Genomic DNA, 23,774 nt, shown 5'->3' on the forward strand with positions numbered 1-23,774 from the left:
GGGGGGAGGGCTGCACTAGCTCACCTGTGTGTGGGGGAGGACTGCACTAGCTCACCTGTGTGTTGGGGGGAGGGCTGTACTAGCTCACCCGTGTGTGGGGGAGGACTGTACTAGCTCACCTGTGTGTGGGGGGAGGGCTGCACTAGCTCACCTGTGTGTTGGGGGGAGGGCTGTACTAGCTCACCTGTGTGTGGGGGGGAGGACTGCACTAGCTTACCTGTGTGTGGGGGGTAGGGCTGTACTAGCTCACCTGTGTGTGGAGGGTGAGGGCTGCACTAGCTCACGTGTGTCGGGGGGAGGGCTACTCTAGCTCACCTGTGTGTGGGGGAGGGCTACTCTAGCTCACCTGTATGGCGGGGAGGGCAGCACTGGCTCACCTGTAGAATGAAGGTTATACTAGCTCACCTGTCAGGGGAGAGGAGGCCTGCGCTGAGGCCCGGCTGATCAGAAAGGGGAGAAAAGAGGGTCACTCTGATTGCCATCATCTCAAAACGTTTAATACTGTCACAATCCGAAAGGAAGAGCTAAGGTGCTTGTCCAGTAGCCCAGTCTCCAAGTCCATGTTTGATCTGAATGTTGAGATCAAGGATGAGAAACACCTTTCTGCCCCGTCGGGATTGTCCATCCAGGGAACTCCCTCCGTTTCCTGCTGACTCACTTAGGGTTGTGTCTGCTTCTCTGAGGAAATGCTCAGTGGGGTCACCCACTTGCCTGAATAGGTCCTGAGAAAAGCCTCTTCCCGGCATTCCTCCTCCTTTCTGAGCATGAGTATGTCTCACAGGGCGAAGGGGAAAGGAAGTGGACTTATTCTGCCGACGCCCCTCAGCTGAAGTCGAAAGTGATATCAGTGGTGCAGGCGAGGGTTTGGCATCCCGCCAGATGCACCTGCCAGTCCCACTTCCTCACACGGCCCTCCCTCTGATCACCATGATGTCTGTCCCATGAGGGAGCCACCGTTTGCACCGATGCCGCCTCCTCCCCTCCATGGTGGTCCACTCCTTCCCGCCTCTCTGGGTTCCTCGCAAGCATTTTCTCCAGGCGCACACTCCACATGTCCGGGCAGAAGGCAGAGCTGCTGCCCATGCCCTGGAGTTTCTCATGCCTGCCACAGGCCTGCTCCTTCCTGATTCCTCTTTTCACGTGGAATCCGGATTCTGGGAATGTTCTGATGCTGGAGGTCCAGGACTTTGCTTGACATCTGGCACTTAGTGGGCACTTTTTTTTTTTTTGAGACAGTCTCGTTCTGTGGCCCAGACTGGAGTGCAGTGGCATGATCTCAGCTCACTGCAACCTCCACCTCCCGAGTTCAAGCGATTTTCCTGCCTCAGCCTCCTAAGCTGAGAATACAGGTGCCTGCCACCATGTCCAGCTAATTTTTGTATTTTTAGTGGGAACGGGGTTTCACCATGTTGGCCAGGATGGTCTCGATTTCCTGACCTTGTGATCCACCTGCCTCGGCCTCCCAAAGTGCTGGGATTACAGGCGTGAGCAACCACGCCCGGCCTAGTGGGCACTATTTAAAGGCTCATTGACCATAGAATATACAGCACCAAGGGTGAATCCTGGTCTCTACCGTGGACTGTGGTGACGGTGATGCATGCGGACTCAGTGATTGTAACCAGTGTACAGGTTGGTTCCAACCGGTGCCTCCTGGTGCAGGATGTCGGTAGTGGGGAACTTCAGGGGTGGGAGAGACGGGGGTATATTGGAAATCTCTGGACCTTACACTTGATTTTGCTGTGCACCGAAAACTGCTCTTTTTAAAAGTTAGTCTGTTTTTTAATAAAGCCTTATTGAATGTTTTGAATGAGTAGTTTCTAGAGTTGGAAGGAATCTCAACAGATGATATTTTAATACCTGTTGTAGTTGGCAATGTTTTAGGTAACTTTTCTTTGCCTTGTGTTTTATTGTTGCAGGGTGTGAAGAAGTTTGACGTGCCGTGCGGAGGAAGAGATTGCAGTGGGGGCTGCCAGTGCTACCCTGAGAAAGGTGGACGTGTAAGTCACAGCATTGCAATAAGTAATACTATCTTCCTCATACAGTCACGCCTTGCTTAACGACAGGGATACCTTCTGGGAGACGTGTGGCTGGGCAATTTCGTCATTGCTTGAACATCCTAGAGGGTACTCACACAAACCTAGGTGGCATGGCCTACCCAGGCTGTGTGATGGAACCTGTCACTCCTAGATGCCGTGGCGTACTACACACCCAGGCTATGGGATAGAGCCTGTCACTCCTAGGCTACAAACCTATACGTAGGCAATTGCAACACAGTAGTATTTGTATATCTAAATGCAGAAAAGGTACAGTAAAAAGATTTAACATAGGACTCCTGTATAGGGCGCTTACCACGAACAGAGCTTGCGGAACTTGGAAACTGCTCTGTCTGCATCAGGGAGTGAGGGACGTGTGGATGTGAAGGCCTGGGGCGTGACTGGGCACCACTGTAGACTCTGTAAACACTGGGTCTTAGGTGGCCCTAAACTTACATTTTCAGTGTTTTTCTTTCTTCAGTAATAAATTAACCTTAGTTTACTGTAACTTTTTTACTTTACAAACTGTTAAACTTTTTAAACTTTTTGACTCTTTTTGTATAATACTTAGCTTAAAACACACATTGTACAGCTGTACAAACATATTTTCTTTTTCTGTGTTCTTATTCGATGTTTTTTTCTATTCAATTTTTTTTTTTTTACTTTTTAAACTTTTTTGTTAAAAACAAAGAAACAGACATGGGACCTGAGGCCTACACAGGCTCAGAATGATCAATATCACTGTCTTCCACCTCCACATCTTGTCCCACCAGAAGGTCTTCCTGGTAGTAACGCGCATGGAACCGTCTTCCCCTCTGGGAACAATGCCTTCTTCTGGATTCTTCCTGAAGCATCTGCCTGAGGCTATTTTACACTTAGCATATGTACACATATAAATAGGCATATACTCCAAAATAACGATAAAAAGTAGAGTATAGTAAATGCAGAAACCAGTGACACAGTTGCTTGTCACCAAGTGTCACACGCTGCATGTAACTGCATGTCCACACTCTGATGCAACCAGGAACACGATAGGTTTGTCCACACCAGCACCACCACAAACATGTGAGTCATGCGTTGGGCAGATCCGGTGTCATCTTAGGGGACCACTGTCTTCAGTGCAGTCTGTTTTTGACCAAAAAGTCGTGATGCAGTGCCTAATTGTACTTCCATTTGAAATGAGAGTGTCTTAAATTGCCTGATTAAGTCATTGCATACTTTGCTAAGAAATTTAATACAGTTGTATTCTCTTCCACTAGAACAAACAATAATATAATACAAAATTGGGTCAGTGTATACCACTTTCCTACAAAATTGAGAGCAATTTTAATTTTCACAAGCATCTTTTCTTTTGTTGTTCATTGTAAGTACATATGTGTGTTTGCATGTGTGTTTATATGTACATATATAAAGCAATGATGTTTTATATTTTTACATAAGCAAAAATGTTATAAAAATATTCTGTAAAGAAAAACGTAATTAGTTGCATTTATACTGCAATATAGTTATACAAACTAGAGAGCACTGGTAATTGTATCATTGCTAACAATTCTCACTTTGAAAATACTCATTCCCTGAAGGTCTTTTATGTGGTCCATCTGATAGATAAGTAAGAGGAAAAAAGGGTAGCCCAAATTATCACCGTTACATCTGGCAGAATTTGAAATATTGCCCTAATATTGGATTTAATATGTTCAGTCAAAGTGATTTGTCTCTGATTCTGTTGCCTTTAAAACTGAGGCCTTTAAAACTGAGTCTCGGTGTTACCTGGTTTAAAAATTATTATTTGTACGTGCACATTTAAGTCCATCTTGCATCTGCGAAGATGTAGGAAGTAGTAGTTTATTTTATGACACAGCCTCCTTGCCTTTATTCCCTGGACTCATGCATCTGCCCTAGGAATCATGCTTGTCTACACCTTCGTTTGGCAAATGCCAGGTTGTCAAGGCAACTGGAAACTCTTGCCTGCATTGCCCCGTTGTTGTTGGAATCAGAAATTATAACAGCCCTTGGGTGTCCAAATGAGTTTCCCCAAGTTGAATCCTGAAGTCAGTTTCTACCGTCGCCATTCCCCATCCTTACCTGCCAGGAAGAACGACCCTCTGCTGGAGCTTGGCCTCCGGGGCTGGGGTACGCTGCCGCTGCATCCTCGCCTGTGTCCCCTTGACAAAATCAAGTGGCCACAGTTCGTGATAGGGAACCTCTTTATAAATGCTGTCATCCCTATTTGCTGGCCTGTGACTGATTGTTATTTCACTGTCAAAAATCACAACTCAGGAGGCTTCCTGCCTCTTCGATCAAAGCTCCCATCTCTCCACCTGCTGCGTTCATCATTAGTTGCAATTCTCAAAGCAGTTATTTTTGTTTTGGTTAAGCATTCCTCTGCCTGCAGTGGGGACTTTGTGGTTTAGAAATTGCTGGTTGAAGATCATTTATCAGCACTTAACAAGGCTAAATAATTTTTAAGTTTATGGAAGCCATTTCACGAGATGTAAAATTCCCCCGGGTCCCATGCTATAGATTTTCGCAACGATGCTTCTGCCGCAGTGATGAGAATGCCTGACTGCAGACTCTCCACCCCGCAGCCCTTGACTGACTCAGCCTTATATGGGCATGGATAGAATTGGTGGTATACACGTATCTGCGAGACTGGCTGTGTGGGATGGAGTTACTGTCTAGCGGGATTCTGCATTCTTCTCCATGTCATCAGACAAACAGAACCCAAACAAACTGAGTAGAGGTGACTGGGTCTGTTCCTTTTCACTTTCTATGATTATTTAATGCAGAATCAACATAGTAACATTTTCCATAATGCCTTTAGGAGAATTTTATTCTTCAGTAAACATAGCTAGTTCAGATTATTTCAATATATAATGGCATCTGCATAGCAGTATACTGTTACGTGATGCCAGAGGTCTTTTCAATGAGGTTATTAAGAGGGAATTTCTAAGGATCCCCAAGACTGTATGATTTCGTGAAGTCACAGTGCAGGCATTGAGACCTTTTTATTTCCCAGTGTCCCTAATGAAGGAAACACCTTGAGTCTCTTTCTATAATTTGCCAAGTAAAATGAAAAATCGACACCTTCTGGTTAATGTAATTAACATGAGTAATCCGAAACTCTGTGTGGGCTTGGCTTTCCGCTGGTTATTCAGACGGGTTATCAACACTGATCCAATTAGGCTGTGATTGGCAGCTGTGTGAAGGGTTGTACAAAAGACAGAGGCGAACGATACCCCTGCCCTGGGGCCTGGACTGTGGGATCCACTGTGCACGCGCAGCGCTCACGTGGCCTGAAATCTGGTTGTACCTGTACCTCTGGGTACTGCATGATGCTTGACACTGTTGTTTCACTGGGCTGAAGCCCATGCTGCCAAGGGACCACACAGAGCCAGTCACTGGGGTGTGTTAACAATCAGCACACAGGCTGCCCTGTTAATTCAGGTGAGACCCTGGACATTCACCAATAAAGCGATAGAAATGGCTGATGATAAAAGGTAAGAAAGAGATCAGTGATGCCATTTACCATTTTCTACAGAGTATATTCCTGGAGATAGTCTTCTCTATGTTACAGGAGACATTTACTCCCAGGACTGTTGCATCTATTGTATTAAAACATTTTTAAGATAGAGTATCTATTTCAAGACTACAAATCCAGTGCAGGTGGCTTAACTATTTTTTAATTAACAGATTTTCCCAAATGCATTCTTGCTGAAGCAGAGCTCTGTCTGCCCTACGTTTGCACTGATAGTATTTTCTGGAAGTAAGGTAATACATAAAAATAGCAGCTGGACAGAGCTTGCTGTCGAAAGGGCTGTGTGCATAGTTTGTTCTTTCCCACAGCTTCCCCTGGGGTGACTCCCGTCTCTTTTCCCTGTGGTGCTACTGTAACAGCCTCTGGAAATGCCTGGCTGCAGACTCGCCACGCCCCAGCACTTGGCTAGCTCAGCCTTTTATGGGCATGGTACCCCAGTTCATCTGTGTGTCACCATGGTGACAGCCAACATCGGAAGTTGTACGTCACTGGATAACTTTTGGACACTAAGCAGAAATCACAAGCATACTATGGATTCCAGTTCCAAATGGATTCTCATGTGACCAGTGAATGAGCTTTGGGTCAAATTTATGGAGTTTGTTCTCTATCCTTGGGCGATGAGCGGTGGACTCTCCTAGCAGGGAGAGAATTGCTTCTCCCAGACAGAACCACCCAGTCCCATAGATAGTTCCAGCAAGCTACAGAGTTGAGGCATGAAGAGGCAAGGCGGGAGCTGTGTCCTGGCTGCTGGGCACAGCCCACTTCCCCTCCCTGGGCAGAGCTGGGAGGAGCTGAGCCAGGAGCCAGCCCATGTCCTGTAGTTCACATAGGAGCACACTGACTTCAGGAGGGAAATGGCTTCTGCAAATCTCACACCCAGATTGTGGCAGAGTCCAAAACAAAAGTCTGGGGACTTAGACAAATTCTTTCTCCAGCATAATCATCTTTTGTGTCCGTACTCCTCTGCCCACATGTCAGCCTGGAAGAGTGAGGCTCTCCGGGGTGCAGGGAAGAACACAGGCAGCATGAGGAGAGAGTTTCCCCTCGTTATGCAAGAGTTACGGTTCCCTGGTTAACTCTCTAACCACCTCTTCAGTTGTTTTGTGAATTTAAAAAAATGACTTTAACAAATGATCAGGACTTTATTGTTATGTGAGAGTCTGTATTTCAAATAATCTCTAGTAAGTATATTGGAATAATTATAAATTGTAAGTTCTGATTCATTGGCACTGCATGTTCTCAGATTTATCCCTCCACTGAATACCAGGCAATCATCCGGACAAGGCTGCCCACCCCTGGCACCTTCCACTGCAGCCCTCCCAGGCTCAAGCAGTTCTCCTGCCTCAGGCCCTCAAGTAGGTGGGACTGTAGACATGCACCACCACACCCGGTTAATTTTTGTATTTTTTTTTGTAGAGATGGGATTTTGCCGTATTGCCCAGTGTGGTCTTGAACTCCTAAGTTCAGGCAATCCACCCACCTCAGCCTCCCAAACTGCTGGCATTACAGGTGTGAGCCACCACACCCAGCCTTCTTTTTCTATCTCTTTTCAGTTTTCTTTCTTTATACACCATGGAGATGGAAGGCAGTTGAATGGAAAGCATCAAAGTGAGTTTCAGTTACAGAATTTCTAATAGAGTTATCAGCACCATGCAATGTAAATGTTAATAGTATAGAAAGCAGTAGAGGGGCAGGTAGGAAATCGGAGTCAACGAAGAAGACAACTTTGCTTTGCTTGTTAACTCACCTAGAAGATTGTGAAAGTCTTGGATTTTTCCAAGTAAGGTTAATTTTAGTTCATTATTTCAGTAACTTAGCCAGATTCCTGTTCCCTGCAAACATCTGATTTTTGACCATAAACTCTGATCAGATAGATTGTTTTAATTTTTTTAAGGACATCGACCTTCACAGGGCCCCTCCTGTGTCCTAAGGCACTTGGGTGTTCCAGAAACTAGTAAATGTGAAGACTGGTTGGATAACTCCAACTTGTTGGGAACTAGGGAGATGGGCAGATGGCTCTGCCACATGACAACAGGGACAAGAGAACCCACGTTGTCAGCCCCTGAACTAGTGAATGAAGTTCCCTACATCACTCAGCATGCATCCAGGCAGGACCCACAGTGCCCCCTGTGGCCTGGCAGCTGCAGCTGAGAGCCTGGAGACTATGCTTCCGGAAGGTTGCAATTGACAAGCTTGCTCAAGTAAGCAGCAGCTGAGTGTGCAGGGCAACAAGTTGTGTTTAGTGAGTACATTTTTTCATGTAACTGAGAGTTTCCCACAGTCTGTGGGTCCCTGGACTTGGATCAAATAATCCTTAGCCTCACCAGATTTCTTAAATTCAACAATATAAATCAAAGTAAAAGAAACCAGAGAGAAACTGAGCAAAAAAAGCCGCCAAGAGAAGAGGGAATGGGTGCTCGGGGTGGGATGGAGGCAGATAATGAGAAGCCAAGAAAATTCCTTGTCTTTGGCTCTTGCTGTCAGCTCAGAGGGGTCATCTTGAGATGAAAAAAAAAGAGCTCCCAGCCTCCGAGAAGGAAAGGAGAGGGTGCCCCACACAGATATGAAGCAAAGCCATTAGCAAGATATGCCCTCTAAGGAGAGCAGTGGTCTTGCCAACGGCATCTTCTATTGTGTATTGCCAATCATAAACCTTACCCTTCTGTGTAGATAGCCAGGATTTTAAAATAAAACTAAATCTTCCCCAAGGAGAGAATTGCGAGGCCCGGGCAGCAGGGGTGCTTTCATGTGGGTGTTCCCGTGGCTGGACGGGTTCTGAAATTTTTGTATTTTTAGTAGAGATGGGGTTTCACCTGTTGGCCAGGCTGGTCTCGAACTTCTGACCTCAGGCGAGCCACCCACCTCGGCCTCCCAAAGTGCTGAGATTACAGGCATGAGCCACCGCACCCAGCCTCTTAGTTCTTTGAAGATGTGTGCCTGTGTGGAATAAAAACGTCAGTGCTGCTGTGTCAGACCTCTTTGCAAACCAACTGCAATTTTTCCAGACAGATACTTTTTAGTGGTGTGCCCAGTATACTTAGCAAAAGAAATCTCCAGCATTTTACACGCTGCACAGAAAGGGCAAGAAATTAGTCAGACGTAGCAGAAACACCACCTGGCTTCCAGGCTTTTATAGCCCTGTCTGCACATAGCTCTCACTCACTTTCAAAACCATGCAGTTATTTTTAGTGTGGCTTTGGAGCAAAGGTGGTCTGGCTCATCCAGCACTGCAGGGGCTACAGCAACTGGGTCCTGTGATTATTGTCTGTGGGTGAGCTCCAAACTGGCCCATTTTCTATCAAATCCTCAGTGGTGTTATAATGGTTCTTTTGACATAAAATATTTATCATATGGGGTGGGATGGCAAGCGGAGGAGGGGCCAGAAATTTGTAATTGCTTCTCTCTTCATCAGCTGCATAATTAACTCAATTCTACAACAGTTTATTAAAAGTCCCACTTCAAGAAAATGGTTAAATCTCACTGGAAAGAAAGAACTGCATTATGTTCTGAAGCTCCAAGTTTCAGAAAATATTCTTTTTGTAGATATTTAAGCCCAGTAGGTCACCCATCTTGGTCTTACTTTCATGAAACCCTGACTTTATATTGTATTTTCTTTTCTGCTAGGATTTACTGTCTACAATAGTCTTACACATTTTCTATGAGTTTCCTGTCTCTCCACTCTCCCCAGATCCTCCCTCTACCCCGGCTGCAAACTCACAGAGATTGGATGTTCAGTATGGTAACTGCTAGGCACATTCAGCTATTTCAGTTTCAGTTTCAATTAATTAAAATGAAATGAAATTTAAAATTCAGTTCTTCCGTTCACTAGCCACACCTCAAGTACTCGCATAGCCACAGCTCCAGAAGATGACTGCTCTGTTTACTTCTGTATTCCTGGGGCCTACGTGGGGCCTGACACATGATGGATACACACTAAATATTTGTTGAATGAATACATATTGTTTTAAAATTTTAGTAGCCAACTGTGGCAATGCATAATCCACTGCCTGTGTTAGGGGCCAAGTTTCCTGTCTTTCAAGGCATTTTCTCTCTCTTTTTTTTTTTTTTTTTTTTTTGTTTCGCTCTTGTTGCCTGGGCTGGAGTGCAGTGGTGCCATCTCGGGTCACTGCAACCTCCACCTCCTGGGTTCAAGCCATTCTCCTGCCTCAGCCTCCCGAGTAGCTGGGATTACAGGCATGCGCCAACACACCCGGCTAATTTTGTATTTTTAGTAGAGATGGGGTTTCTCCATGTTGGCCAAGATGGTCTCGAACTCCCGACCTCAGGTGATTCGCCTGTCTCTGTCTCCCAAAGTGCTAGGATTACAGGTGTGAGCCGCTGTTCCTGGCCTGGCGTTTTCTTTAATTAGAACTATATCCTCATTGAATGGAGCACCAGAGTATGAACCTCGAGACTTTGTCACAAAGGGCTCTGTGACCTTGGGTAGGACACATGACTTCTTTAAATGAGTCTCCTGAAGGCTTCTCACCTTGCTCAAATGGGCCTTCCAGAGCTTTGCACACTCCTCCCCCTCCTTCTCTCTGCACCTCCCCTTTCTCCACGCATACCCTTGGCTCTCCAAGAGTCACCCTGGCCCCCTTGCAGCCCCTGCTGCTGGGGCCTCCGTCCCGGTTCATTGACTCTTCCTTTCTCTTAGACCAGTGCCTTCCACGCAGTAGCTGAGAGAAAATACATATTTGAGTGTTGAAGGAATGTAAAACTCCATTGCTAAAAGGAAGCTAGGGCCTTTCTTAGGATTGAGGACATGAAAGAAAATGCCACTTCCGAAGCTCAACACTCCATCGGATTGACAAGTTAGCTGGGATCAGATAATAATAGCTATTTCATGTCTTGGTTAAAAACCTCACACAGACTCCAAAGAACTGTTGATAAACTAGAGTAAAAGGAATTCACAGTTGCATTCTTAAAACCAAACGAAAATGCTGACTTTCGAAATCCTTCTTTCCGACCTCCTGATGGAAGTTTTGACAAGTATAGCACTGAATCTTTTCCCCCTCTCTGTTAGAGAAGAAATGGCAATCTTCAAAGACCATCGTTTTGTTTTCTTGGCTTCCAATTCATTCTTAGTAAACAATTGCAGGATTTCTAAAAAGACCAGACCATAGTAGTTACCAGACATGAGATGCTTTCTAAAACTTACTTTGAATAGAAATGTTTTCTCTGAATCTGTCTTCCCTCATGCAGCAGGAAGAATGTCTAAAGCTATGGTACCTTTGTAGAGAAACGTTGTTCACAGTCAGTCTTCCCAGTCGGGTTTGTGTCAGCGGTCCTTTAGAGGCAGTCTACACAAGAGTCTAAATGTTCCTGTCTGTGAGCAGTCTTCTACTAGACTGCTTTAATAATAAAGAGAAAACTACTAGATTGTTTTGCAATGTTTTGAAATTACTGTTGTTGTTTTCTTCTGGAAACAGTAAAATAATAGCCAAGGGGAGAAAATGGCAGAAATGATCAAACCAAGCAACTGCACGCACATTTTCCTCACTGAGGGGCCTTTGAATTTGCCACCTTAATGCGGCACGCAGTGGGTGCACCAGGAAGGAGGAACCCCAGGGAGGAGGAAATGGGGGGTCCCTTCGTCTCTGCTTTATTTTGTCCATCATTAAATCAGAAGGACATGGCTAGTGTCCTTCATCCTCGAACGGTGAAGATGCTGCATACATTGTGTGTTACTATCATTGGCATTAGGGTAAACGAATGTATAATAAGTGTATTTTTAAATGAAACAGTCATTTCAAAATGTCCTTAGGAAACTGGTCAACCTGAGGCCCTGAGCTGCCTGCACTTCTGAGCCCTCTGGCATCTCACCCAAATGTGTTCATTGTGGTGTAGACAACTGAAGCGCTCAGGGCGTCAGAGGTCTGACTCACCTGGGAAGGACAAAGCGGGCCTTCCAAAGGCCATATGTCCCCACTGATGAGAAAGATTAAAACACCCCTGTCCCTTTCCTCTCTGTGTCCAGCCTAGAAGTTTGCATTCTAGGAGAATGGCAGCAGCCAGACACCCCCAGGAACCCGTTGGAAGCCCCATATCGATGGCAGCTTCCTGCGAAGCCACTGTGAGCGCGTGAAAAATCCCCGCCGTAGGAACAAAAGTTTTTGTATCTAAAACATTGTTAGGGTGAATAACTCTTAGAGGTTTGGAACCAGAAAAAAAGAAAAAGAACAAAATAAAATGGAAGTAATTAATGTTGGGTAAATAGTGTCTTTGGCCTAACAAGTTCTTGGCTCCATTGTCAGCATCCGTGTTTTCTATTAAATTGTTGTCTTTGTGAGGCATTATTACAGTTCTTCCTCTTAAAGTCTGTTTTGAATAAAGCAACTGAAGGTTGGATGAATTCTGTAGTGAGGGTGATCTCTAATGAAAATTAAAGTTCTGGCATGTCTTAGCTCTGCATGGTAGTCATTATTTTTAAGAAAATGCACTTTAGGTGGTGATCTTAGCATTGTAAAAGTCTTATGAAAGTAAGAGATGTATGTCAAGAGAACCTTACTATCAAAATCAGTTTTGTGCATTGCACCCATGCGTAGCATCTGTCAATGAAACCAGCCTTTCTCAGGTTTGGTGAAAGGAATATTGCCATGGTCTTTGAGAACTGATGAGTTTCCACTAATTTAGAGCAAAATTAACAGAATCCTATGAGCCTAGAGGAAGCAGTTTGCTTTGGTTTGTGTCGCTTTTAGCATACTACTCATTTCAACCCCGCTTAGAGAAGTGGCAGATCTTATACCCTCAGGCAGCTGGGATATGCCAGCCACAGAGGGCAAGATCCATAAATCTTTAACAGATTTTACTGTACGCGTCCACAGCCCCAACCGGCCATACCGTTGCAACCTGAAAGAAAGAGAGGATTGAATAAGCAGTCCAGAAAATTCAAGCAAAACTCTGAAACAGGAAGCCAGGCTTCCTGCACTCGAAGGCCTTGGGGTAAATTCCTCATCATTTAGCACCTGAAATTTTACAAATATTTGGCCTTCTCTTAGAAGAATGATGAATTATCGGTCTAGAACATTGAATAGTCTTCTCCCAGCCCCGTATTCAGGAAGGACAGAAGAATGCATTGGGGACCAATGAATATCCACTCTGTTCTAAGGACTCCAGGGAGAGAAATTAGACAGACTTTACTGGTAACTTAATGAAAGACAAAAAAAGGCGTAGGTTTAAATATATCCAGAGTAAAATTCACAAAGACGTCAAGTCATTAAAAGTATTACATATCCAACTCCCAAAAGTTGAACTAAAAAAGTTCCTCTTCTTCAAAATAAGGTTTTACTTAGAGACTTTCAGTCCCACTTAAAACTTCAAAGCAATAAGCTTCATTTCACAGCTCCACTAAATGAAACCTAATGGTAGACATGCCTTTGACTAGACATAAAGTAAGCATGCTTTCTAGAGAAAATAAATAGAAAGAGAGGAGGTTTCTTTCTATTTCCATATCAGTTTCACCTCTTTCTAGAAATGATTGCTCGTCTGGACAGCATTTGTCATGAGTTTGTTTTCACTTTAAAGAGTGAAGGGGAGAGATGACTGGGGAGTGATACCCAGCTGCTCATCTTCAAGGATTGTGTAGGAGTTGAGCGGAAGAGGTTTCACTGCAGAAAGCCAGTATTGTCAAGAAGCATCCTGAGAACATGTAATTAATTTCTGCAAATGATAGAATAGTTATATTAGTGCCATAATGTATTATATTTAAGCTATTTTTCTAATTCCCAATCAACTAAGGCCAAAGAAAAAGGGGGGTTGAGCTAAATAATAGCATTAGGATGTTTAATGTGAAATCCAAGAAAACTAAAATAATGCAATTAGGCCAGACGCGGTGGCTCACGCCTATAATCCCAGCACTTTGGGAGGCCGAGGCGAACGGATCACGAGGTCAAGAGATGGAGACCGTCTTGGCCAACATGGTGAAACCAGGCCTCTACTAAAAATACAAAAATATATATATATATATTAGCTGGGCGTGGTGGCGCATGCCTGTAATCCCAGCTACTTGAGAGGTTGAGGCAGGAGACTCACTTGAACTTGGGAGTTGGAGGTTGCAGTGAGCTGAGATCAAGCCACTGCACTCCAGCCTGGTGACAGAGTGAGACTCTGTCTTAATAAATAAATAAATGAATAAATAATGCAATTAGAGTTACAGTATGGCCATTCAGGTTGACCATTCCTAATCCAAAAATCCAAAATCTGAAGGGCTCCAAAATCAGAACCCTTTTGAGCACCGACATGACGCTCAAAGGTCATCTCGTTGGAGCATTTTGGATTTCAGATTTTTCAGTTTAGAGTTGCTTAAGCAGTAAGTATATGCAGATGTTTCAAAATTCAAAAAACTCCCAAATCCAAAACACTTCTGGTCCCAAGCATGTCAGATAAGGAGCACTCACCTTCTGATGAGCTTCAGTGATTGTGATTAAAATCTCACACCATTCATAGAGAGCACTGTTAACACTATGGGCAAGAGCACTATTAACACTACGGGCAACAGCACTATTAATGCTACGGGCAAGAGCACTAACGCTACGGGCAAGAGCACTGCTAACATTACAGGCAACAGCACTATTAACGCTACGGGCAACAGCACTATTAACGCTACGGGCAACAGCACTATTAACGCTACAGGCAAGAGCACTATTAACTCTACAGGCAAGAGCACTGCTAACACTACAGGCAACAGCACTATTAACGCTACGGGCAACAGCACTATTAACGCTACGGGCAAGAGCACTACTAACACTACAGGCAAGAGCACTATTAACTCTATAGGCAAGAGCACTAACGCTATGGGCAAGAGCACTACTAACACTACAGTCAAGAGCACTAACACTACAGGCAAGAGCACTATTAACACTACAGTCAAGAGCACTAACACTACAGGCAAGAGCACTATTAACACTACAGTCAGCACTAACACTACAGGCAAGAGCACTATTAACACTATGGGCAACAGCACTATTAACTCTACGGGAAAGAGCACTAACACTACAGGCAAGAGCACTACTAACACTACAGGCAAGAGCACTATTAACGCTATGGGCAACAGCACTATTAATGCTACGGGCAAGAGCACTAACACTACAGGCAAGAGCACTATTAACACTGTGGACAAGTGGTGCTTCCAACCAGAATGCCCATTGGCAGCACTCAATAGGTGGCACCGTGGCATAGGCTGTGGTTAATAAAACTGCAACGTAGGAAAATTTTAGCTTTGACACATGCCTACTTCTCTTCAGCAATCCCACCCTTCCCGCCCTACCTTACAAATATGCACTAACTCAGATACCTCAATGATACTCGGATGACTTCAGCCTCACCCCAAAGCTCCCCATCGCACGGATGAGCCTTCTCTCCCATCATCTACCCACCAGCCCCCAGTCCAACCCAACTTTCTTCAATTCATTGATCGCAGCACAGCGTTGGGAAGAACATGATTTACTGAATCTTTTCCATCCTAAAGTATTAATTATCAATAGCTGCAATATACCCTGACTTCATAGGAAAACTTACACCTCATTCTAATCACTTTCTTCTGAGCGTCTCGCTTTTCTTCTTAGGTCTTGGCCTTAAGATTTCAACTTTACTTTCTAGCTGCTCCCTGATCAACATGGAGTGAAGTGAAGTGATTTCCACTTGGATTTGGAAGCTGTGCTTCTAAAACTCTGTCCTAAAATCACATCACCCTCTTTTACCGAGCACGTTATTGCATTGCATTGGCTCACTAGTAATGTATTTCTATCAAAAAAAAAAAAAAAAGATTTTTTTTTTCTTCTTTTGACAAGTTTTTTGTTTTGTTTTGTTTTTTAAGACAAACTCTTGCTCTGTCGCCCAGGCTGGAGTGCAGTGGCGCGATCTCAACTCATTGCAGCCTCCGTCTCCCGGGTTCAAGCAGTTCTCCTGCCTCAGCCTCCCGGGTAGCTGGGAGCCCGCCACCACACCTGGCTAATTTTTTGTATTTTTAATAGAGACAGGGTTTCACTATGTTGGCCAGGCTAGTCTCGAGCCCCTGAACTTGTGATCCGCCCACCTTGGCCTCCCAAAGTGCTGAGATTACAGGCGTGAGCCACCGCTCCTGGCTTTGTGGTTTTTTGTTTTTTTTTTTTTCTGCTTTTTCACTCTTGGATTTCCACTTGTGCACTTAATTTTTGAACGTGATTCAGGATTTGTTTTGATTTCTGTTAAATTGTGGAAAAGTGCAGCTGAAGTGGTGTGAAGCTGGTGTGGAGATGGGGAAGTAGAGGGTGTTCTTCTGCCCTTGATTTTTCTCTCTCCCTCTCTCTTGCTTGTCTGATACTGATCTGATTCATAGACAGTCCATGAAAATGGCTATTGACCAAAAAGGAGACTTCTAAATGTTAATTCCTACTAGTATTTTTGGGACTTTATTTTGAGGATAGCATGGATGAAAAGGGATAGCTATGCAGCCATCTGCCTACCCTCAAGTCGAATAATCAGACTGAGGAAGTCAACAAAAAGAACTTTGTGGATGGAAATGAGCTCCTTAATTCCAGAAGATTAAAAAGACTTCTATAGTAAAAGGAAATAAAGTTTAATAAAAGGGGTGCCCTTCAAAAATGTCAGTTATCTTGGAAGGAAAGATGAGTAATGGAAATCCCTTAATCACAAAGATGAATAAGATGCGTCCTTTAAAACTGGCATTTATGGAAGACAAGGGTTCTTCACCAGCACCCCGCATCCTTTTCTAGCAGCCGCTGAAATAGTAAGAGAAACCTTTGGAATTATCTTATTGCATAGAATTAGTTATTAATTATTCCTAGAATTAAGATACATACGGGCAAGAGCACTATTAAAGCACAATAAAGCAGCTCAGGATCTTAAAGTGAACATAATGTGCACCATATGTGTGTGCGCATGTACGCATACCTAGATCTATTTACATTTGTGTTCTGAAATTGTATACATCTTATATTTACCAAGTATTTATGTATTTTCTGTATGCATGTGTTTCCAGTAGAATAACAATGTACTGTCTTAGAAAATCTTTTCAACTTCTAGTGCTCAATATAGGATTTTAGTTATTTTTAGCACTTAATCTTATCTGAGAACTTAAAATGAAGCCCAGTGTGTATTTTTTTAATGTCCTGCAACTGTATTAGAAGACACTGTTGCCTTTTAAAATTTATCATGTTTTTATATCAAGCCTGTGCCAGATGTTCCTACGTGTTTTGAACAATAGCTGGTTTTGAAACCATCAGGCGCTCCCCCCATAGCTCTGCTGTGAGCATCGATACTCCCTGCTCACTGAGAATAGTGCAGGGTGGGCGGCGGGGACCTCTGGGATATGAGAAAGCCTGGGAGCCTGGGCGCTGCAGACTGTTCTGCCTGGGGTCTGATGTTGGCTGTGCCGTCTCCCTCAGTTCTTATCCTACTGATCTCTATATGCTGTTGGCTTTGAGACAATAGGAACTCCTGAAATGAATAGACAGGGAATTGGCTCACGGATGGGAAAGGAGGCAGGAGTGGGTGGACAAGGCCGGAACCACGTTTGCACCCTGAGGAGCTGGGAGATTCCGCTCACCTGTCTCTCTGTAAGAATGCTACATCCCACTCAGGGGGTTTCCAATTGTCCTTACTCTAGTTGTCAGGAACTTAAAACATAACTGAAGCATGAACAACGGCATATGTTGATGAATGACTGACAACATCCCATTGTCTTCAGAGCCCAGCACACCGGGCCGGCCGTCATTCCCCTGTTGAGGTGGTTCCTTGAGAGAGGAGGCAGAGGACCTTGTGTGGGGGTGGGATCAAGCACAAAGAGTAAACTTTCCCAAAACCCTTCAACAGACTTTTTTGTTTAAAAAAATAATAATGTTTCTGTCTCTGAACACCAAGCCAGTTGACCCATTTTTCCTTCATGTGATTTGTGAGCTATTTCAGAATCTCGTCTCTCTTTGACAGGTCAGGATTGTGGAAATGAGAAGTGTCATCCTGTAGAGTTTCTCTTCTCTGGAATTTGTCTTGTGTTATTTTTTAATAAAAATAATCAATGTTATGCTATTGTTTCAAATTTGGAGACATTTTACTCTGTGTATCATTGCCTTTCTTTCTCAATGTGTGTTTTTGCTGGAAGGCAGGCAAGCTTTTTTCTTGTTTGTAAAGATCTCTTCTCCTGTTGCCAAGAGAGATAACCTGAAAAGACAGAACATTTCCAACTTAAACTGCAGATATCATTTAATTGATTTTTTTTACAGTGCTTTAAATCTTATTCTGTGGCCACTACAGTGAAGCAAATATTATTCTTAAAGCTTCATATGAAATAATCATTAGCATCTTGTTCCATTTTAAAAATCGCAGGTGTTTCCTATGCCTTTGGGCAGGTTTTGTTGTTTGTCTTTTGTTTGTTCATCCAAATTTCCCATTGTCTGGGACATGCACAATGCGTGTCGTGCAAGGTCATTGTTCTGCTTCACATGATTTTATTTCCAAACTCTGGTATGGGTTCTGATGTATGTTGGCTGCTGTGTGGCTGTGTACCCATTTCTTACTAGCCATGTGGTTTAGTGACTAAACAGTTTATTTCTTTATACATAATATTTCTCTGAGTTGGGATGTCAGTTACCTGTTTTCACAATTTAAAAGGAAGCATAATAATTTCGTTGTAAGTTTTCTCTGCCAGCACTATGACTCCTTTGGGGTGTCTGATCCACTTGAATAGCACATGTGAGCTGCAGAATATTCATACTGTTGGAGCACCCCAAACTGTAGGATTTCCATTCTACCTGCCACCCAACCAGTACCAACTGTTGTGAATGCATTTTATAGGTAGGGAAATGTTTTACAAATGTTAACCTTGTTTACCTTCACAGAATTGATATTTAATTGGACCATTGGTAGCAAGTACAATTTTAAGAACGTTTAAAATCTCGCCTTCAGAGGGCATCTATGATAGAGGGCTTTGGGTAGTGAAATATTTGACTACTTTTCTTTAAAAAGCAAAAATCAGAACAACTTATAGAACAGTCCTCCTGATGTGATCAGCTAATAAGAAATGTGAAGCAGCTGTTAGACTTGGGTAAAACTTAGGATTTAAGCAAAAGGCTGCTCTCTCCTGTCCTTATGTGTGGCTTAGTCACACTCAGAGGTGTCTCCTGTGTTGAATAAAGTGGCCTCCAGGTACAGCCACTGCTCACACATGTTTGGTTGTGCATGTGAGAGATAAATATCCAAGCCACAGGGTGTGAGGACATAGAAATCCAGGGTATCCCTAAAATTATATCCAACTCTGCCAGACTTTGCCTGAGAATCTGTGACATCCTGATGCCTCCATCCTGCAGCATCTGTGGAGTTGGCTTCTCTCCGCCTCTGTGTTGTCCTTATCCCTTGTTGAGTGTAGGTTAATCGGGCACATGCCAAGGTGCAGCATCCGTTTTATTTTTACCCCCTTTTGGATCCTGAGGCTCTTCAAAGGTATAATGCAGCCCTGTGCAGCCGTGGTCAATTTTTGCATGGCCACAGTAGAGACTTGGCGCCCTGGAGTAACTCCACCGATTACCCAGCTTGAGAGTTTTCAACTGAACTGAAGTTTTATTAATGTTCATCGTAATCGTGTCGCGTCCAATTTTAGTACTTGGTATGAGTTAGAGGAAAAAGGAGAAAATGATGCCCCGTTGGGTTACCATGCATTGTCCTGATACCCACCCAGCATTGATTGACAGCTTACGGTGGCCCAGGGACAGTGGGGGCACTTTACATCCATTCACACTTCCTCCTTAGGACAGCTCCCTGATGTAACCCCCTTCTACAAGGAGGAAATTCAGTGAAGAACAATGACACGAGCTGCCCAAAATCACATCATTAAAGAGTTAAGGAACCAAACTGTGACCCGAGATCTGGAGCCAACACTTAACTTTCCCTGAGAGGCATCCTTTAAAATCTGGTTATGATGTTGGACCTTGAAACTCAGTTGTTCAAAATTATTCTTTCTTTGTCAACCTATAACTTCCACATCAACTCTTTCTTTCCCTAAACAAAATCACTAAAGCAGAGAAGCAAAAGTCTGTAAGGCCACAGTTTTGTGAATTACATATCCATCCTTTTCCCCATCTGTTTGCATTTGTCCTACTCTCTTTCCTCTTTTGGAAGCAGCTCTGTTCCAGGAATTGGCAAATTGATTTGGCTCTTTTTGCTTTCCTCTTTGCTCACAGGGAATCTCCTGTTTGTAAACCAGAAAGGTTCTCCAAATATAGCAAATGCTTTCCTCATCTCCATCCATACCAGTTACCCCTCTCCTCCTGCTCTCCTGCTCTGTCCCACTGCCCCACCCCTGACTCTGTTAACCTCATGCCGATTATACTTCTGTAGTTTCATTAAGTGGATAGTTTTCCCCTCTTCAGAAGCATTCCTGAGTCAGGAACACCCTGAATGCATTGGAAGTTGTTCAAGTCTTACCCTCAAGGTCAAGGGGAGATATTGTGTAGCTCTGCCAATTCATCTCCTTAGAGGATTGTTTAATCCTAAAAGTAATTCTTATAGCTCCTGGTTTTAAGCCCTTTCTTTCCTGGGGCCCTTTTACCTCAGTCCTTATCTACTTAAATAAGGCACATAGAAGACATTCCTCACTATGAGACGTGTGGGGTTAGAGCTGTTGCCCAGTTGGACTCTGAGATGCGATACTTCTCGCCATTCAGGTGTGAAGATGGCTCACCGGGTAAGCATCTTGACTTTGGCATCAAATTCCAGCCCTTACACCTCTGTCCCATCCCCTTTGTGAACCATGTTCCCCTTTGCCATCGAATTCTGCCTCTGAAAATGGAATCATAGTTACTGCCTCCAACAACTCCAATGTGGCGATGTTATTGAGAGATCAGCGCAATGCCTGTCATTGTGTAGAGGCTCAACAAATGCTGGATACTATCGTGTTTTCTCTTTCTGTGAAACTTCCACAATAGTCATCCTCAAAGTGATGGAAAATGCCAGTCAGTTGGGCATTGCGGGAGCCGTTGGGCTTGTGGGCTAGCATCCCTGCAAATAAGGCTCCCATCAAAGTCTCATAAAGGAGGTATTTTGGACCTTGAGTCTTTTTAAGTTTTTGACAGAGCCGGGTGCAGTGTCTCATGCCTGTATTCCCAGCACTTTGGGAGACCAATGTGGGCGGATCACTTGTGGTCAGGAGTTCAAGACCAGCCTAGCCAACATGGCGAAACCCCATCTCAACTATAAATGCAAAAATTAGCTTAGTGTTGTGATGCACACTAGTAATCCCAACTACTTGGAAGCCTAAGGCAGGAGAATCATTTGAACCCTGGAGGCGGAGGCTGCAGTGAGCCAAGATCACACCACTGCACTCCAGCCTGGGTGACAGAGCGAGACTCTGTCTCAAAAAAAAAAAAAAAAAAAAAATTGACAGAGAAAATCATCATGATTATGCTACATCTTTATACAGGAATGGTCTCTACAAGTTTTTATTCGTTTAATTTTTCTTCTGTGCTGCAGAAGCATTTCCTGGGCTTTTGACATTCCCTGAGTAAATAAAGGCTTTGTCAGCCTCTGTTCTGATTTGGGTAATTTATACATCATTATGCAGAGTAAGCAACAGTAGAATCACAGTGTCGATTTCAGCTGAACAAAATTTTTGCTAAGGAAAGAACTATCTGACATTCACTGGCTTAGGGATATTTGGGGAGACACGATAGCTTGCAATCGAGAGTGGCCTCCTGCTTGTTCATGATGGTATGAGATGTATCACTTCTGATCTGACTGAGAAGAACTAGGTAAGGTATAAGTAAGGAAATGGTCTCTTATCTCCACCCCCTTCGCTGGTGCTGGCAGAGCAACAGTCTGGAACTGTCTGTGTTGGAAGGTGAGAGCCTCTTTTTATTGAGTGACTGTTCTGATTGCTGCTTGATGTCACGTGAGCCTCTGACCTGCTTAACTACATTTTAATCATACTGCCTTGATTCATATTCTTGGTAGATGAATTGTGATTCATTATTTAATAATCATTAGCGCCCCCCCCCCAAAAAAATCACTATTTTTCTGATAGTTTTGAGGGTTTTAACAAATTTTTATGTTAGTTTTCGGAAACTTTACTTTTTTAATAAAAATCATCATTTTTACATTACACATTTGTTTCATGTTGCAAATTATCGGAAGGAATGCCTCTCACACTGTAATGTGCATGAAGCAGCCTGGGACCCTTGGTAAAGCACGGATGCTAGTGCAGCAGGCTCAGGAGGGCCTGAAGTTCTGCAGTTGCCCCAAGCTCCCCAGTGACATGGTAGCTGCTGGCCCAGGGGCTCTACTTGGAGTTCAAGGCCCCCAAGGACCTTCCTGAAACTCCCTTGGAGAGCCGAGGCCAAGAGCCTCAGGTGTTCTCCTGAGACTGACACATCCTGCCTGCCATGGTGAGACCAGGTGCCAGGTTATTAAGCAGATAATTCATTGTATGCCTAGAAGACATATCCTAAAAGTGATCTTTCTTGCTACGATATGGAACTAGACCTGTCTTCACTCAGTGATTGTTGATCTTTAGAATGGCCAGTGTGGTTCATCTTATTCAGGGGAAGACTTTAATTTTACTTCTTACATTGAGTGTCACTATGTTCAGTTATTGATTATCCCACCAGCTGAGACTTGGGTGAGGTGTGTCTTGCACACCTGAAAGAGCTAGGGTGGGGTGGGGAGACTTGCTTATACCACCATGCCAGCTGTGGCATTCTGCTCATGGTCACCAGAGTGCATTGTCAGATGGTTCTTGGTTAGGACATCTCTATTCTCCAGGCAACAGGTGCCATCTCTGCCCTTGCTTGGGGTCAGAGTGCTTTAATCCAGATGCAGCATTGGTTGTATCTGTCATTATTGGCTCATCTGCAGCTGTCCTTCCTCTGTGGTGAGCCTAGCCCTCACTCCTGCCTGCGTTTTCTACCTGGTCATTCTCCTGACCCTCCAGTTTACTTCCTGGCTCTGGAGGTATACTGAGCAAGGGCACAAACTCTCCCTGTATCCATCTCCATCCCAGGACCCAGCACATCCCTGCAGCTGCTCCTGGGTGTGCCCACCCCACCCCCACTTGGATTGGAGCTCCCCTGAACTAATGGGCTTTCCATGGGGAATCAGGAGGGTGGGAATTGTGATGCCATTAAAATCATTTGACTCAGGAAAAGCGTTTCAAAATAATCCCCAAGGACCAACTCTTTACAGAAACTCCTCCCCCGCCTTCATTTTTTTGGCTTTGACTATGGAGAAGTTCATTATGTTGAGCTAACCTTGGTGAAACAATACTAAAAATAGAGATAATAGAAAAACATGTTCAAGAAGGTAAAATCATCCGAATACATGCTTTATAAAATTCAGCCTAATACTTAATGGTTTTATTCAGACCTAATTTGAACATACCACAAATATATTTCAGTAAAACTTTCTTATTCGCAGAACTTTTCTGGGAAAAAAAAAAAGGTATACTGTCGAAATGTTTCTCTTATTAGCAATCAAAACCCAGTTTGGAAAAGTGAGTGGTTTGTTCTGAAAAACAACAAACAGGACTTGTGGGAATTCAACAGAAGTATAACCCACGGCCTTTAAGAATATTAAAACCACAGTCACATTTTACACAGTTTTGGCAAAAGGAATAGCCCAGGTGTCTTGAATCAAGATGTAATGTGAAATGAAGAACTTCAACAGGCCTCATTTGGCTTTTGTTCTTTTTGAGCAGAGTTTTCTGCTTTCTTGGCTAAAATGAGATGCATGCAGCTTTAATTGTATCTCCCTTTATTCAAGGTCTTCACTGGTATAACCTTAAGTATCAAGGATTTGCTGGTCAAATCATTTGTAAATAAAACTCAGATGTAAGGAAATATAGACAAGGGAGTATAAAAGTTTTGTCCAAAAACAAAAATAGGTATGGAACAAATTCAGAGAATTGTAGCTGTAGGAAGGACCTAATACACTAGCAAGTCTCCTTTCCCGGTTGAGTAAACCGAGACCCTCCATGGTCCAGAGGTGCGCCTGCGGCCTTATGAGACAGAAGGAGGCCCTTTCCTCCAGGTCCCTCGCCTCAGGAGATTCTCTGAGATAGAGAAAGATTCTGGAATTACAGCTAAATCAGGAGGCCTTTTAAGATTGATTTAAAGAGCTAAGAGAAAATACTAAATAGAGTGAGTTGTTTCCAAGAAACAGAAATAATCAGTGAAGTTTCTTTTTTTTTTTTTTTTTGAGACGGAGTCTCGCTCTGTCGCCCA

The 23,774-nt window shown here is 43.7% G+C and overlaps 1 protein-coding gene across 1 annotated transcript in view; it reads left to right on the forward strand.

The window, feature by feature from the left end:
* The window catches only part of COL4A2 (collagen, type IV, alpha 2), a 205,673-nt gene that overhangs the window by 50,496 nt on the left and 131,403 nt on the right, over nucleotides 1-23,774 (forward strand). The window contains exon 4 of the mRNA XM_011933880.1: nucleotides 1,917-1,997. Coding sequence (XP_011789270.1) covers nucleotides 1,917-1,997 — 81 coding nt within the window. The remainder of the gene's footprint in view (nucleotides 1-1,916; nucleotides 1,998-23,774) is intronic.

Source organism: Colobus angolensis, unplaced genomic scaffold, assembly GCF_000951035.1.
Source record: "Colobus angolensis palliatus isolate OR3802 unplaced genomic scaffold, Cang.pa_1.0 Scaffold13, whole genome shotgun sequence".
Lineage (NCBI taxonomy): Eukaryota > Metazoa > Chordata > Mammalia > Primates > Cercopithecidae > Colobus > Colobus angolensis.